This window comes from Bison bison, unplaced genomic scaffold (genome assembly GCF_000754665.1).
Source record: "Bison bison bison isolate TAMUID 2011002044 unplaced genomic scaffold, Bison_UMD1.0 scf7180017864056, whole genome shotgun sequence".
NCBI classification, from domain to species: Eukaryota; Metazoa; Chordata; class Mammalia; order Artiodactyla; family Bovidae; genus Bison; species Bison bison.
Genome location: NW_011494628.1, coordinates 4998947 through 5014898, shown reverse-complemented (window position 1 = coordinate 5014898; position 15952 = coordinate 4998947). Strand labels below are relative to the sequence as shown.

The following is a 15952-nucleotide window of genomic DNA, read 5'->3' as shown; positions in this document are numbered from 1 at the left end:
ATACTTCTAAACTATTTTAACTCTACAGTCTTCAAATTTTGTTTGTTACAAATACAGACAAAACTAAAGCCAGTATCTATAGAAGGAAAGATTCATTAGGAATTCCAAGAACAAATTCTGTTTGAAATCACTTTTCAGTGCACATCTTTAAAACGTTTAAATTGGGGACTGTAAACATTTGGCTGTCGTCATTAAAAAAAAAAAACTTAGAAAATCAGTAAATAAGAAAATAATGTCTGAGTCTGGATCCCAACTTCAAATGAAGAAAGATAAAGAAAAAATCTTTATAAAAAATGTGGCTCATTGTCATTAACCAATGAGGTGTTTTTTTGTTTTATTTTTTCCAGTTTTAATTAATTTATTTATCTTTGGCTGTGCTGGGTGTTTGTTGCTGCACATGGGCTTTCTCTAGTTGCGGTAAGCAGGGGCTACTCTTCATTGTGGGGCATGGGCTTCTCATTCCGGTGCTTCTTTTGTTACAGAGCATGGGCTCTGGGTGCCCAGACTTCGGGAGTTGCAGCCCATGGGCCCTAGAGTGTAGGCTCAGGAGCTGCGGGGCATGGGCTTAGATCTTCTAGGACCAGGGATCAAACCCATGTCCCTGGCATTGTAAGGTGATTCTTAACTACTGGACCACCAGGGAAGTCCCCCAATGAGTTTTTTTTTGTTAAACTTCTTTTAAGTAACAAGAAATTACCAAAGTTAACCATAGAAAGGAAAAGACAGAATTCTAAAACATTTACTGACTTTTCTACTAGCACCCAAGCTCTATGAGTATAGGATTCCTATACATCCTTTTCACTGCTACATTCCTAGCAATTAGCAAACTGCCTAACACACTGCCCATAGTCAGTAAACATCTGTCACAGTAAAGAATGAAAAATCATATATAAATTATGGATATATGATTTTTCACTATATTTTAGGCTATACCCTGTGTTTACCTCTTTTCTTCCATATATTAAAAAAAACAATAAATTATATTTAATAAGGATATCACTTTATATTATGACTTAATTTCATGACTTAGGTTAACACACTGAGTTTTGAATGAAACTTTTTAAATAGTTCAACCTAAAGTAATATAGAAAACTTTGAGGAAACTATACAAGTTACTTGAGAGCTTAGTTATACATCAGATCAGATCAGATCAGTCGCTCAGTTGTGTCCGACTCTTTGTGACCCCATGAATCACAGCACGCCAGGCCTCCCTATCCATCACCAATTCCCGGAGTTCACTGAAACTCACGTCCATCGAGTCAGTGATGCCATCCAGCCATCTCATCCTCTGTCATCCCCTTCTCCTCCTGCCCCCAATCCCTCCCAGCATCAGAGTCTTTTCCAATGAGTCAACTCTTCACATGAGGTGGCCAAAGTACTGGAGTTTCAGCTTTAGCATCATTCCTTCCAAAGAAATCCCAGGGCTGATCTCCTTCAGAATGGACTGGTTGGATCTCCCTGCAGTCCAAGGGACTCTCAAGAGTCTTCTCCAACACCACAGTTCAAAAGCATCAATTCTTTGGCGCTCAGCCTTCTTCAACTCTCACATCCATACATGACCACAGGAAAAACCATAGCCTTGACTAGATGAACCTTTGTTAGCAAAGTAATGTCTCTGCTTTTGAATATAGCTACTTATAAAAGTTGGGGATGGAGAGTAAAATAATCAAGAAACAGGGATGGATGGCCCTTTCAGATCAGAAAAAGATCATGACATCCAGCAGTGGCATTTTTCTTACATTTCTGCTCAGACTTAAAAATAACAAAAAAGAAGATAGGATGTTTACTTAAGTGTACTACTTACTTAATGTGTATCAAAAAGGTACTGACTGAAAATTAAAAATAACCTACTGTTATTCAAATAATAAATACAGGGCACAAGCATCCCTCTTCACTCCCATACTTTTATTGAAACAAACACTTTGCTGTTTAAATACTCAAACATACGTGCAACATAGGAAGACTGCCAAATAATTGTACGTGGATATGTTTTAAAACAAAGTTTTTAAAATGTAACTATGCGTTCATTATTTTTTAAGAATTACTACCTTTTTAGATTAAATGATCAACTACTATTTCAATCACATAGAGAGTTTCCACTGCATACGTTTAAAATTCTCATCACACATGTAAAAACTTTTACCTCATAAAGTGTGTTGTATGTGGTCACAGTCACAGTGTTTGTGTGCAACATCAGCCTTTCTCCAAGAAGAGTGAAAAGGCTGTGGGTATGCATGATTTCAACTTTTCTTCTGAAGAAAAAGGGAGAAAAACATCATACTATTAAACACACAGGATTTTATAACCATATGACTTTAGGATAAGTAGTAAAATCTATAAGCAGATACAGAATTACAGAAGTAGTTATGTTTACTAACTTTCATCTTCTAAAATAAACGACAGTTTATAGCATAGCTGCCTTCTAAATTACCAAGACTGCTACTTAAACACTTCTCAAAACATCTGCACAAACTGAAATGTTAGGTATACAAATTACAAAATATTGTATAAATGTTGACAGCTGTAATTTTCAAATTTCTAATAACTATTTAGGAGTTATTATATTATGCTAAATTATTGGTTTCCCTTAACACACAGAGCACAAATTTTCTAAAACCTTTCTGTCCAAATTCTATGAAATAATCTATGTAAAAATTTAATAACAAAAATTTTAAATTATGGTTAAAAATGAATACAAAGCAAAGTAATTTGGCAGAAGTAAAGGAAACTCAATACTGCTTGTATTTGTGGCTCATTTAACTGCTCCTCCAAATCCATACCTAGAAGTTTTGTTGTTGCTCAGTTGCTAAGTTAGTTGCTAAGTTGTGTCCAACTCTTTGCAACCCCATGGACTGCAGCACAGCTCCAGTCTCCAGATCTCCAGCTTAGAGATCTCCTGGAACACTTTCTCACCTCTCATTCACATCACTTTCTTACAGGTCTGGATCTGGATCTTCTTGGCTTTCAACTCTCAGTATTTCATCTCTTACATTGATTTTCCTTGTTGTTTGGATTTGGCAACTATGACATAAACTGACTAGATAATCACCAAACTTTTGTTCCTTTTTTCCTGAGCCCATAGCTGTACTGTAATTCTAGTCTCTATTGCAGCTGGGTGTGGCCACTAAACTGAGTTCTAGTCCATGGAATCTGAGCAGAAAGTTTGTGGGTCAATTTTAGGTCTAGCCCACAGGAAAAAACTCTTCCCCATAGAAGCAACAAAGAAGCTTTACGATAAGGATGAAGAGGTACCAGATGAAAAGAGCATCGCTTGAAGAAATCACCTACTACGGATACCCACTTGGCTCTTAAGTGAATAAAAAAGAAACTACTAGTGTGGTAAGTTACTAAAACTTCACTGTCTGTAACAGGAGCTTTCGCCATCTTAACTAATATAGAAATCAAATAATCAACCATTTATCTGGACACCACTCACCAGGAAATGCTCTCTTCCATTAGCCTTCTAACTACAATACACAACACAAAAGAGGTAGGACAGCTGATCCCCTCACCCAATCCTCCTCAGCCCAGACAGCAGAATTACCTAAACCCAAGAGGTAGCTAGGGCAAGTGTCAAACGGCTATGTTTGCAAAACAGACAAGACTGGCAAGTCAAATGGTTATATGTATGTCACGACAGATGGATATTACAGGATTACCAAGGGGGAGACTTTGGTCTCTTCCAACTCAAGCCACACCTAAGGAAAGGAAGTCAGGCACTTTCATTTGTTCCCGGTCAGGAAAACACAAATGCCAATATATATCCCTTGATATATCTTTTTGATACACAGAACTGGTTAAATTAGGCTATCTGAAATTTAGGGCAATCTCCTAACTGTGACACTACAATTTCAACTACTAAAGAAATGCATGCTCTCTTGATTATCTCCTACAGTGTAAATGCTTATTCAGGAGCTTAATTCCAGTTCTTGGGGGGACTTGAAGAATGTTGTGTTTATACCAGGGAAGAGATGAAGCAAATTCCTCTTGCAGTTTCCTTTAAAACAATGCTCACCAATAAATGCTGCTGCACAGCAGTCAAGATAAAGCCAAAAATGGCATTCATCATTTCAGGCATAAAGCGGGTACACTGGCCCTATCAATCACATGATTTTGTTTCGCATAGGACATCTAATGAAAGACCCAACTCTATGCATTCAGTTCATCAGCAATGCATGAGGACTGCATTGTGGTTCTGCTTTTATTCAAACCAAATTATCTTCTATTTTTCATTGTGATTTCAAGTGTGGTATTTACTTCATCTAGCAATTTCACAAACCTTGTGATGAAAACATTTCCTTGTGGTAAACTCTATGCTCTTAGAAACTTTAAAATATACAATAAAGTATTGTTAACTATAGTGACCACACTGTACACTTCATCCCCAGACCTCATTTATCTTACAACTGGAAGCTTGTACCTTTTGACCTCATCCACTCCTTTCTCCTAGTCTCTACCCTGCAGGCTGTGGGAAGCGCCCCATTTGTTCTCGATTTCTATGAGTTTGGTTTCTACAGATTCCACATACGAGTGAGATGACAGAGTATTTGTCTTTCTCTGTCTGACTTATTTCACTTAGTATAGAGCCCTCAAGATCCATCCAAGTTGTGCCACATGACAGGATAGCCTTATTTTTATGCCTGGGTAATATTCCACTTAAAAAAGCAGGGAAATCTACAGCCTAGCTGTCCACGTTTTCTTTGTCTATTCACCCACAGATGAACATTTAGGCTGTTTCCATGTCCTGGCTATTTGCAAATAATGCTGTAATGAACATGAGGGTACAGAAATCTCTTTGAGATCCTGATTTTAATCCCATTGTATACAGACTCCCAGAAGTGACATCATTGGACCATACAATAGTTCTACTTTTAATTTTTTGAAGAATCTCCATAATGTTTTCCATAGTGGATGCACTGATTTATATTCACACCAACAGTGCACATGGACTGTTTTATTTGTGTCTCTTACCTTTTTGATAACAGTCATTCTAACAGGTATGGCTTAGATTTGCATTAGGGATACTAAGCACATGTTCCTGTACCTGTTGTAGGTCTTCCTTGGGAAAATGTCTATTCACATCTTCTATTTCTAAATTGGGTTGTTTGCTCCTAAGTTTATCAAGTCTTTATATATTTTATATATTAATATCTTATCAGTGATATGATTTGCATATATTTCTCCCATTCAGTAGGTTTCTTTTTCATATTGTTGATTTTCCTTTGCTGGACAGAAATTTTTTAGATTGATATAACTGATTATTTTTGCTTTTGTTGTCAAATCCATAAAACCACTGCCAAGACTGACGTTAAAGAGCTTACCTCCTATGTTTTTTGGTGTAATGCTCAAGTCTTTAATTCATTTTGAGTTATTTTTTCTTTTTTGAGATAATTTTTATCTAATGCATAAGACAGAATTCCAGTTTCATCCTTTGGCATTTGGTTGTCCAGTTTTCATGAATCTCCGCCCATAGTTCATCAGGAACTCTATCAAATCTAGTCCCGTTAATCTATTTCTCACTTTCACTGTATAATCATAAGGGATTTGATTTAGGTCATAACTGAATGGTCTAGTAGTTTTCCCTACTTTCTTCAATTTAAGTCTGAATTTGGCAATAAGGAGTTCATGATCTGAGCCACAGTCAGCTTCCAGTCTTGTTTTTGCTGACTGTATAGAGCTTCTCCAACTCTGGCTGCAAAGAATATAATCAATCTGATTTCAGTGTTGGCCATTTGGTGATGTCCATGTGTAGAGGCTTCTCTTGTGTTGCTGGAAGAGGGTGTTGATCAAGACTATCCCCAAGAAAAAGAAAGGCAAAAAGTCAAAATGGCTGTCTGAGGAGGCCTTACAAATAGCTGTGAAAAGTGAAAAGCAAAGGAGAAAAGGAAAGATATAACCATTTGAATGTAGAGTTCCAAAGAATAGCAAAGAGAGATAAGAAAGCATTCCTCAGTGATCAGTGCAAAGAAATAGAGGAAAACAATAGAAGGGAAAGACTAGAGATCTCTTCAAGAAAATTAGAGATACCAAGGGAACATTTCTTGCAAAGATGGGCTCAATAAAAGACAAATATGGTATGGACCTAACAGAAGCAGAAGATATTAAGAAGAGGTGGCAAGAATACACAGAATAACTATACAAACAGATCTTCATGATCCAGATAATCACAATGGTGTGATCACTCACCTATAACCAGACACCCTGGAATGCAAAGTCAAGTGGGCCTTAGGAAGCATCACTATGAACAAGCTAGTGGAGGTGATGGAATTCCAGTTGAGCTATTTCAAATCCTAAAAGATGATGCTGTGAAAGTGCTGCATTCCATATGCCAGCAAATTTGGAAAACTCAGCAGTGGCCACAGGACTGGAAAAGGTCAGTTTTCATTCCAATCCCAAAGAAAGGCAATGCCAAAGAATGCTCAAACTACTGCACAATTGCACTCATCTCACACGACAGTAAAACAGTGCTAAAATTTCTCGAAGTCAGGCTTTAGCAATACGTGAACCATGAACTTCCAGATGTTCAAGGTGGTTTTAGAAAAGGCAGAGGAACCAGAGATCAAATTGCCAACATCCGCTGGATCACGGAAAAAGGAAGAGAGTTCCAGAAAAACATCTATTTCTGCTTTATTGACTATGCCAAAGCCTTTGACTGTGTGGATCACAATAAACTGTGGAAAATTCTGAAAGAGATGGGGATACCAGACCACCTGACCTGCCTCTTGAGAAATCTGTATGCAGGTCAAGAAGCAACAGTTAGAACTGGATGTGGAACAACGGACTGGTTTCAAAGAGGAAAAGGAATACGTCAAGGCTGTATATTGTTACCCCACTTATTTAACTTCTATGCAGAGTACAACATGAGCAACACCGTGCTGGATGAAGCACAAGCTGAATCAAGATTGCCAGGAGAAATAATAACCTCAGATATGCAGATGACACCCTTATGGCAGAAAGTGAAGAAGAACTAAAGAGCCTCTTAATGAAAGTGAAAGAGGAGAATGAAAAAGTTGGCTTAAAACTCAACATTCAGAAAACTAAGATCATGGCATCTGGTCCCATCACTTCATGGCAAATAGATGGGGGAACAGTGGCAACAGTGCCTTACTTTATTTTTGGGGGGGGTCCAAAATCACTGCAGATGGTGACTGCAGCCATGAAATTAAAAGACATCTACTCCTTGGAAGGAAAGTTATGACCAACCTAGACAGCATATTCATAAGAGACATTACTTTGCCAACAAAAGTCTGTCTAGTCAAGGATCCAGTTTTTCCAGTAGTCATGTATGGATCTAAGAGTTGGACTATAAAGAAAGCTGAGTGCCAAAGAATTGATGCTTTTGAACTGTGGTGTTAGAGAAGACTCTTGAGAGTCCCTTAGACTTCAAGGAGATGAAACCAGTCCATTCTGAAGGAGATCAGTCCTGAATATTCATTGGAAGGACTGATGCTGAAGCTGAAACTCCAATACTTTGGCCACCTGATGCAAAGAGTTGACTTACTTGAAAAGACTCTGAGGCTGGGAAAGATGGGAAGAAGGCAGGAGGAGAAGGGGATGACAGAGGATGAGATGCTTGGATGGCATCACCAACTCAATGGACATGCGTTTGAGTAAACTCCGGGAGTTGCTGATGGACAGGGAGGCCTGGCATGCTGCAGTCCACGGGGTCGCAAAGAGTCATTCACAACTAAGCGACTGAACTGAACTGAACATGGTCCAGTTTTCCCATCATTTACACCAGAGATTATTTTTTCCTCGTTGTTATGTCTTGGCTCCTTTGTCAAGAAGTACTGGTGATGTATGTCAGCTGTATTTCTGGACTATTTTGTTCCTTTGATTCATGTGTCTGTTTTTATGCTAAGACTATACGGTTTTGAATCAGACAAGGCAATGGCACCCCACTCCAGTACTCTTGCTTGGAAAATCCCATGGACGGAGGAGCCTGGTAGGCTGTAAACCATGGGGTCGCTAAGAGTTGGACACGACTGAGCGACTTCACTTTCACTTTTCACTTTCATGCATTGGAGAAGGAAATGGCAACCCACTCCAGTGTTCTTGCCTGGAGAATCCCAGGGACGGGGGAGCCTGGTGGGCTGCCATCTATGGGGTCGCACAGAGTCGGACACGACTGAAGTGACTTAGCATAGCATACGGTTTTGAAAACTGTAAGTTTGGATTATAATCTAAAATCAGGGAATGTGATGCCTTCAGCTTTGCTCTTTCCCAAGAGTGCTTCAGTTATTCAGTGTCTTCTGTGGTTCCATAAACATTTTAGAATTGTTTGTCTATATCTGTAAGGAAATGCCATTGTCATTTTGATAGCAATTGCATTCAATCTGTAGATCACTTTGGGTAGTATGGGCATTTTAACAAAATTCATTCTTCCAAACCATGAGCATGTATATCTTTACCTTTGTCTGTGTCTTCAACTTTTTTTTTTTTTTTCCTAATCAATGTCATAGTTTTCAGTATACAGATCTTTCAATTTCCTTGGTTAAACTTATCCTTAGGTATTTTATTCTATGAAATCTTTCATTCTTTCTATACATACTTAACCTCCTTTCCTATTTGTCATCTTTGTTTCTAGGTGCTCCTTATACATATTTCTTCTAGTTCACCAATTCTTTCTTTTTTTAAAATTTTATTTTATTTAACTTTACAATATTGTATTGGTTTTGCCATATATCAAAATGAATCTGCCACAGATATACATGTGTTCCCCATCCTGAACCCTTCTCCCACCTCCCTCCTCATACCATCCCTCTGGGTCATCCCAGTGCACCAGCCCCAAGCATCCAGTATTGTGCATCGAACCTCGACTGGTGACTCATTTCATATATGATATTATACATATTTCAATGCCATTCTCCCGAATCATCCCACCCTCTCCCTCTCCCACAGAGTTCAAAAGACTGTTCTATACATCAGTGTCTCTTTTGCTGTCTCATATACAGGGTTATTGTTACCATCATTCTAAATTCCATATATATGCGTTAGTATACTGTATTGGTGTTTTTTTTCTGGCTTACTTCACTCTGTATAATAGGCTCCAGTTTCATCCACCTCATTAGAACTGATTCAAATGTATTCTTTTTAATGGCTGAGTAATACTCCATTGTGTATATGTACCACCGCTTTCTTATCCATTCATCTGCTGATGGACATCTAGGTTGCTTCCATGTCCTGGCTATTATAAACAGTGCTGCGATGAACAGTGGGGTACACATGTCTCTTTCAATTCTGGTTTCCTCAGAGTGTATGCCCAGCAGTGGGATTGCTGGATCATAAGGCAGTTCTATTTCCAGTTTTTTAAGGAATCTCCACACTGTTCTCCATAGTGGCTGTACTAGTTTGCATTCCCACCAACAGTGTAAGAGGGTTCTCTTTTCTCCACACAGTCTCCAGCAATTATTGCTTGTAGACTTTTGGATCGCAGCCATTCTGACTGGTGTGAAATGGTACCTCATAGTGGTTTTGATTTGCATTTCTCTGATAATGAGTGATGTTGAGCATCTTTTCATGTGTTTGTTAGCCATCTGTATGTCTTCTTTGGAGAAATGTCTATTTAGTTCTTTGGCCCATTTTTTGATTGGGTCGTTTATTTTTCTGGAGTTGAGCTGTAGGAGTTGCTTGTATATTTTTGAGATTAGTTGTTTGTTGCTTCATTTGCTATTATTTTCTCCCATTCTGAAGGCTGTCTTTTCACCTTGCTTATAGTTTCCTTTGTTGTGCAGAAGCTTTTAAGGTTAATTAGGTCCCATTTGTTTATTTTTGCTTTTATTTCCAATATTCTGGGAGGTGGGTCATAGAGGATCCTGCTGTGATGTATGTCAGAGAGTGTTTTGCCTATATTCTCCTCTAGGAGTTTTATAGTTTCTGGTCTTACGTTTAGATCTTTAATCCATTTTGAGTTTATTTTTGTGTGTGGTGTTAGAAAGTGCTCTAGTTTCATTCTTTTACAAGTGGTTGACCAGTTTTCCCAGCACCACTTGTTAAAGAGATTGTCTTTAATCCATTGTATATTCTTGCCTCCTTTGTCAGAGATAAGGTGTCCATATGTGCGTGGATTTATCTCTGGGCTTTCTCTTTTGTTCCATTGATCTATATTTCTGTCTTTGTGCCAGTACCATACTGTCTTGATGACTGTGGCTTTGTAGTAGAGCCTGAAGTCAGGCAGGTTGATTCCTCCAGTTCCATTCTTCTTTCTCAAGATCGCTTTGGCTATTCGAGGTTTTTTGTATTCCATACAAATTGTGAAATAATTTGTTCTACCTCTGTGAAGAATACCATTGGTAGCTTGATAGAGATTGCATTGAATCTATAAATTGCTTTGGGTAGTATACTCATTTTCACTATATTGATTCTTCCAATCCATGAACATGGTATATTTTTCTCCATGTATTAGTGTCCTCTTTGATTTCTTTCACCAGTGTTTTATAGTTTTCTATATATAGGTCTTTAGTTTCTTTAGGTAGATATATTCCTAAGTATTTTGTTCTTTTTGTTGCAATGGTGAATGGAATTGTTTCCTTAATTTCTTTTTCTATTTTCTCATTATTAGTGTATAGGAATGCAAGGGATTTCTCTGTGTTGATTTTATAACCTGCAACTTTACTATAGTCATTGATTAGTTCTAGTAATTTTCTGGTGGAGTCTTTAGGGTTTTCTATGTAGAGGATCATGTCATCTGCAAATAGTGAGAGTTTTACTTCTTCTTTTCCAATTTGGATTCCTTTTATTTCTTTTTCTGCTCTGATTGCTGTGGCCAAAACTTCCAAAACTATGTTGAATAGTAATGGTGAGAGTGGGCACCCTTGTCTTGTTCCTGACTTTAGAGGAAATGCTTTCAGTTTTTCACCATTGAGGATAATGTTTGCTGTGGGTTTGTCATATACAGCTTTTATTATGTTGAGGTATGCTCCTTCTATTCCTGCTTTCTGGGGAGTTTTTATCATGAATTCAAATCAATAAAATTAGAAATGAAAATGGAGAGATCACAACAGAGAACACAGAAATACAAAGGATCATAAGAGACTACTATCAGCAATTATATGCCAATAAAATGGACAACGTGGAAGAAATGGACAAATTCTTAGAAAATTACAACTTTCCAAAACTCGACCAGGAAGAAATAGAAAATCTTAACAGACCCATCACAAGCACGGAAATTGAAACTGTAATCAGAAATCTTCCAGCAAACAAAAGCCCAGGTCCAGATGGCTTCACAGCTGAATTCTACCAAAAATTTAGAGAAGAGCTAACACCTATCCTACTCAAACTCTTCCAGAAAATTGCAGAGGAAGGTAAACTTCCAAATTCATTCTATGAGGCCACCATCCCCCTAATACCAAAACCTGACAAAGATGCCACAAAAAAAGAAAACTACAGGCCAATATCACTGATGAACACAGATGCCAAAATCCTTAACAAAATTCTAGCAATCAGAATCCAACAACACATTAAAAAGATCATACACCAAGTGGGCTTTATCCCAGGGATGCAAGGATTCCTCAATATCCACAAATCAATCAATTTAATACACCACATTAACAAATTGAAAAATAAAAACCATATGATTATCTCAATAGATGCAGAGAAAGCCTTTGACAAAATTCAACATCCATTTATGATAAAAACTCTCCAATTCTTTCTTAAGTACATAATCTGTTTAACATGTCCATGGAGTTGTTAAGTTAGTACCTTTTCATTTCCAGAAGTCATTTTTGTTATTTTTTTAAAAGCTAAATAGCTTGTTTCAATATGATCTTGTTTCTTAAGAATTATAACTCCTATTTTGTTTGATATTCATTTTTGGCATATGAGAAAATGTTCCTTACTTTTGTGTACTGAGCTACACATCTGAAAGGAATTTTGTAATATTTTCCTCAACATTTTTAAGTTTTTACTGGTACAAAGTGTTTCAGGGTATCTTTTTTACCCATCTTGTTTCTTCTCCAATTATTCTTAACAGTCCTGGTAAGTCTCCTATGCCTTTATATTTTCTCTCATTTTATGTTTTTGGTCCATGCTTTGAGATCTTCAGTTTACTAATTTGGGTGAATACAGAAAAATAATAATTTAAAGAGGCAGAATGTCACCTTTGGTAGTCTACTTGAATTTCAGATGCACTTACAAGAAATAAAGTTGAAAGATTCCATCAAAGCTTCCACACTAGTTCTATTTCATTGAGTACATAACTTGATTCTCTCTTACCTCTTGTCTCTGTCTTTTATGCCCCTTCAAATGAGTTGTTATCTCCTGTTTTCACAATGTTGCACTCAGATCACCCTGGTGTGAATTTTATACGAAGTCCCTCCCTGAGGTTGTTGTAAGGCAAAGATCCCTCTAAGCACACTGATCTGAAGTATGTAACTTATCATGGTGTAGGTCCTGAAGCCAGCATCCTAGTACTCCAATATCCTTTTACTTACAATATCCATCTACTTTTACAAGTTCAAAGACAAGGAAAAATCATCCCATCATTTCAGGTACCTCTTGCCATTCTGATGGTAACTTACATAGAAGTCAAAGTTAATATGCCTTGGAAGGGGAAGACAGAGGAGAGGAGAGAGAATGGAAGGCAGAGATCACTGAGATCAAGATTTGCTGCTTTTTAGTCTTTAACTTAGGCTACTAACATACTTCATTAGCTGTTTGTCAGTACCACAGGAGAGGAAAAATCCCTCACAGACTGCCATTTTTACTCTACTGGTACCCCAACAGAACATCAAGACTCATTTATACCTATCCAAGTACCTACAAAAGCCAACATTTTGGTAGAAGAGAGCCAAGCTTGGAGTTTAGAGTAGATGAGGAGACAGCTTTTTTTTTTTTTAATTCTTTTAACTGCTGTATCCCCAAAATCTGCACCAGTACTTTTTACTAACAGACAATAAACTGGACTAATATCAACTAGTCCAAAAAAGAAAGAAGCAATTAGGTTAAACAACTGTCAACATGTAACAGGCACTTGCTAGAATGAAAAACTAACAGACAGCATTTTGATTCATTTAACTACCAATAGTATACTTTTTGGAGAAGGCAATGGCACCCCACTCCAGTACTCTTGCCTGGAAAATCCATGGACAGAGGAGCCTGGTAGGCTGCAGTCCATGGGGTCCCGAAGAGTCGGACACGACTGAGCGACTTCACTTTCACTTTTCACTTTCATGCATTGGAGAAGGAAATGGCAACCCACTCCAGTGTTCTTGCCTGGAGAACCCCAGGGACGGGGGAGCCTGGTGGGCTGCCGTCTACGGGGTCGCACGGAGTAGGACATGACTGAAGCGACTTAGCAGCAGCAGCAGCAGTATGGTTTTGAGTGAAATTATCTTTTAGAATCATCCAAAAGCAACAGTGTTTGAAATTTAAGACTTTAGACAAACATACTTGGTTGAGAAACTTTTATTTCCACAATAAATATTCAGTAACATGTACTTTAAAAATTTTAAGCTGAAATAGTCATAGTTTTACTATGGTACAACATTGGGCATTTTGATCATCTAGTTGAACCATGTGTCAGAATTCTGTCCTGAGAGTAACTGTAATTAAGCCATTTTCATGAAGAGCCAGTTTGGCTTTCTATTCAAGCACATATCAAAGAGAAGGTTACTCAATTTTCTATGTCTTTTTATTTTGAAAATTCTTAAGATTTATAGAAAAGTTGAAAGGATAGTACAGAGAGGTCCCTTATATTAGTTACCCAGCTTTCCAATATGTTAACATACCTAATCATGGTACATATGTCAAAACTAAGAATGAACACAGGTATATTATTAACTACAGACTTTATTTAGATTTCATCATGACTTTTTTTTTTTTTTCCTGTTCAGTATCCAATCCAGAATACCACTGTACATTTAGAACTTCTGGTCTTTAGCAGGTTCCCATCCATTGTGTTTCATGTCTTTCAACAGTTTTGAAGAGTATTGGTTAAGTATTCTGAAGAATGTCGCTCAACTGGGAGGCATATGATGCTTTCTTATAATTAGTCTAAGGTTATTTGTTTCTTAGAAGAATACCACAGAGATGAAGTGCCCTTCTCATCATATCGCATCAGGGAACATGCTATCAAAATGACATATGACTGGTGATGTTAATCTTATTCAATAGTGAAAAACTCAATCAGATTCCACTATTTTTTGGAAGTTAGCCAGTAAGTCCACCCCTCACTCAAGGAGAGGGGGTTTAAGTTCCATCGTCAAGCAGTGGGAGTAACTACATTTATTATTTGGAACAGACTTCTCAGTTTTTATGAGAGATGCCAAATCTATCTCTAGTTCAGCTCACAAAGTATATGGATTATCTCCCAAGCTGTGTCCTAGGTACTTACAGAAATCAAAAACTCAGTAGAGACGACGCCACCTAGACTTCAGTTTAGTTTCAGCCACAGACACAATTCCGCTTCACTATAGAATGATTCCCCCATACACAAATGAGATGCTGACTTTGGGTGGTATCTTATTTTTTAACAGTTTTAAAGATGTCTCTCTTAGGATTTTAGGTATATTAATTACGGCACCTATTTCCTGAAACTAATAGTGTTTTGTTTCAAATCCTGAAATGCTAGTAATGATTAGATTATAGTAAAATCATCCCATTTCTATTTGAATACCACTAGTGTTTCATATTTATATTTGGTGTCAGGTACGTAAGATATCATAAGGAAGAAATATTCTACTTTTATCAAAATAGTTAACTTTTTGTTAACTATTCAAATTAGCATGTAGCAATATGCTGTGAACTCTTTATATTTATTATATAGTATATATTTTAATGATAAAGGTCAATGAGGGAAGCGGTATGATTTTATTCATTCATAGGGATAAAAACTGAGATTCAAAGATGTTTCTGAAACCACTCAGAAAACACACAGCTAAGGTAAGATCCAAACCTAGGCAGTCCAACTTGAGAGCCAATGAACTACGTGTATATTGTTAATCAATTATATCCATTAACCATCAAGTTGTATATGCTTTAAGTGTTTTTTTTCTTTTTACTACTAAATTTAATTTCATAACATTGATAGGAATTATTTAAACTGTGTAGGTGTATTTAAGCCTAGTCCTGCTCCATCATTCTCCAATAGATAACTCATTTTAACTAATCAGTCATTGATTCTACTTAATTAATTCCATTAATAATGTAATTCCTGAAAATTCTTTCAAGATTTTAAAGGCGCTTTTTACATTCAATGTTTGCAGTTTTTTAAACAATTTGTTCCTGAAAAATTGTTTCTATAACTAACATTAATATGATTAAAATATTAACATAATCTATATATACCTTCATTTCTACCAACTCCCCGTTAGAAACCACTGTTCTTGATTTATTTCTTATGAATTCGACTAGACTTTCTCACTGCAAATATAATAAGTACTATGTTCTCCTGTTCTCTTTCAACAAAAATAGCATCTATTAATAATACATATCCATCTTTACTATTTATTTTTAATCTTTTAACAATATAGTTGTTATATCTGTATGTAGAGACTTATCTCATTGGTCTTATAACTACATAGTATTCCATTTAATAAATGAACTATAATTTATTTGTTAACAAATTCCCCCATTAATAGAAATTTAAGATTTCTCCTAACATTTACTATCATAAACAAAGAAAAAATGAATAACTCTGAATAGCTATCATTTCACATGCCTGCAACTGATGAATTGTTAGGTTAAAAAGTACACGTATTTGTAATTTTGACAGATATCAATGAAAATAAACTGCACTCCATATGGGGTTATACTAGTTTATGCTCTAGTTAGCAATATGTGAGATGCTTGCTCTTCCCATGTGTCTTGCTAACAGAGAAGGATGCTGAATTTTGAGATTTCTATCCATCTAATACATGAACAATGTGCTTAGTTTTAGATTATATTTCCCTTACTACAGGTAGAATTGAGCCACCAGGGAAGCCCCAACAGGTAGAATTACATTTATATATAT

At 36.8% G+C, this 15952-nt stretch overlaps 1 protein-coding gene across 1 annotated transcript in view; it reads right to left on the bottom strand.

Moving 5' to 3' along the window:
* Window positions 1–15952, bottom strand: part of LOC104985671 (neurobeachin) — a 200171-nt gene that overhangs the window by 32377 nt on the left and 151842 nt on the right. The window contains exon 18 of the mRNA XM_010835938.1: window positions 2144–2252. Coding sequence (XP_010834240.1) covers window positions 2144–2252 — 109 coding nt within the window. The remainder of the gene's footprint in view (window positions 1–2143; window positions 2253–15952) is intronic.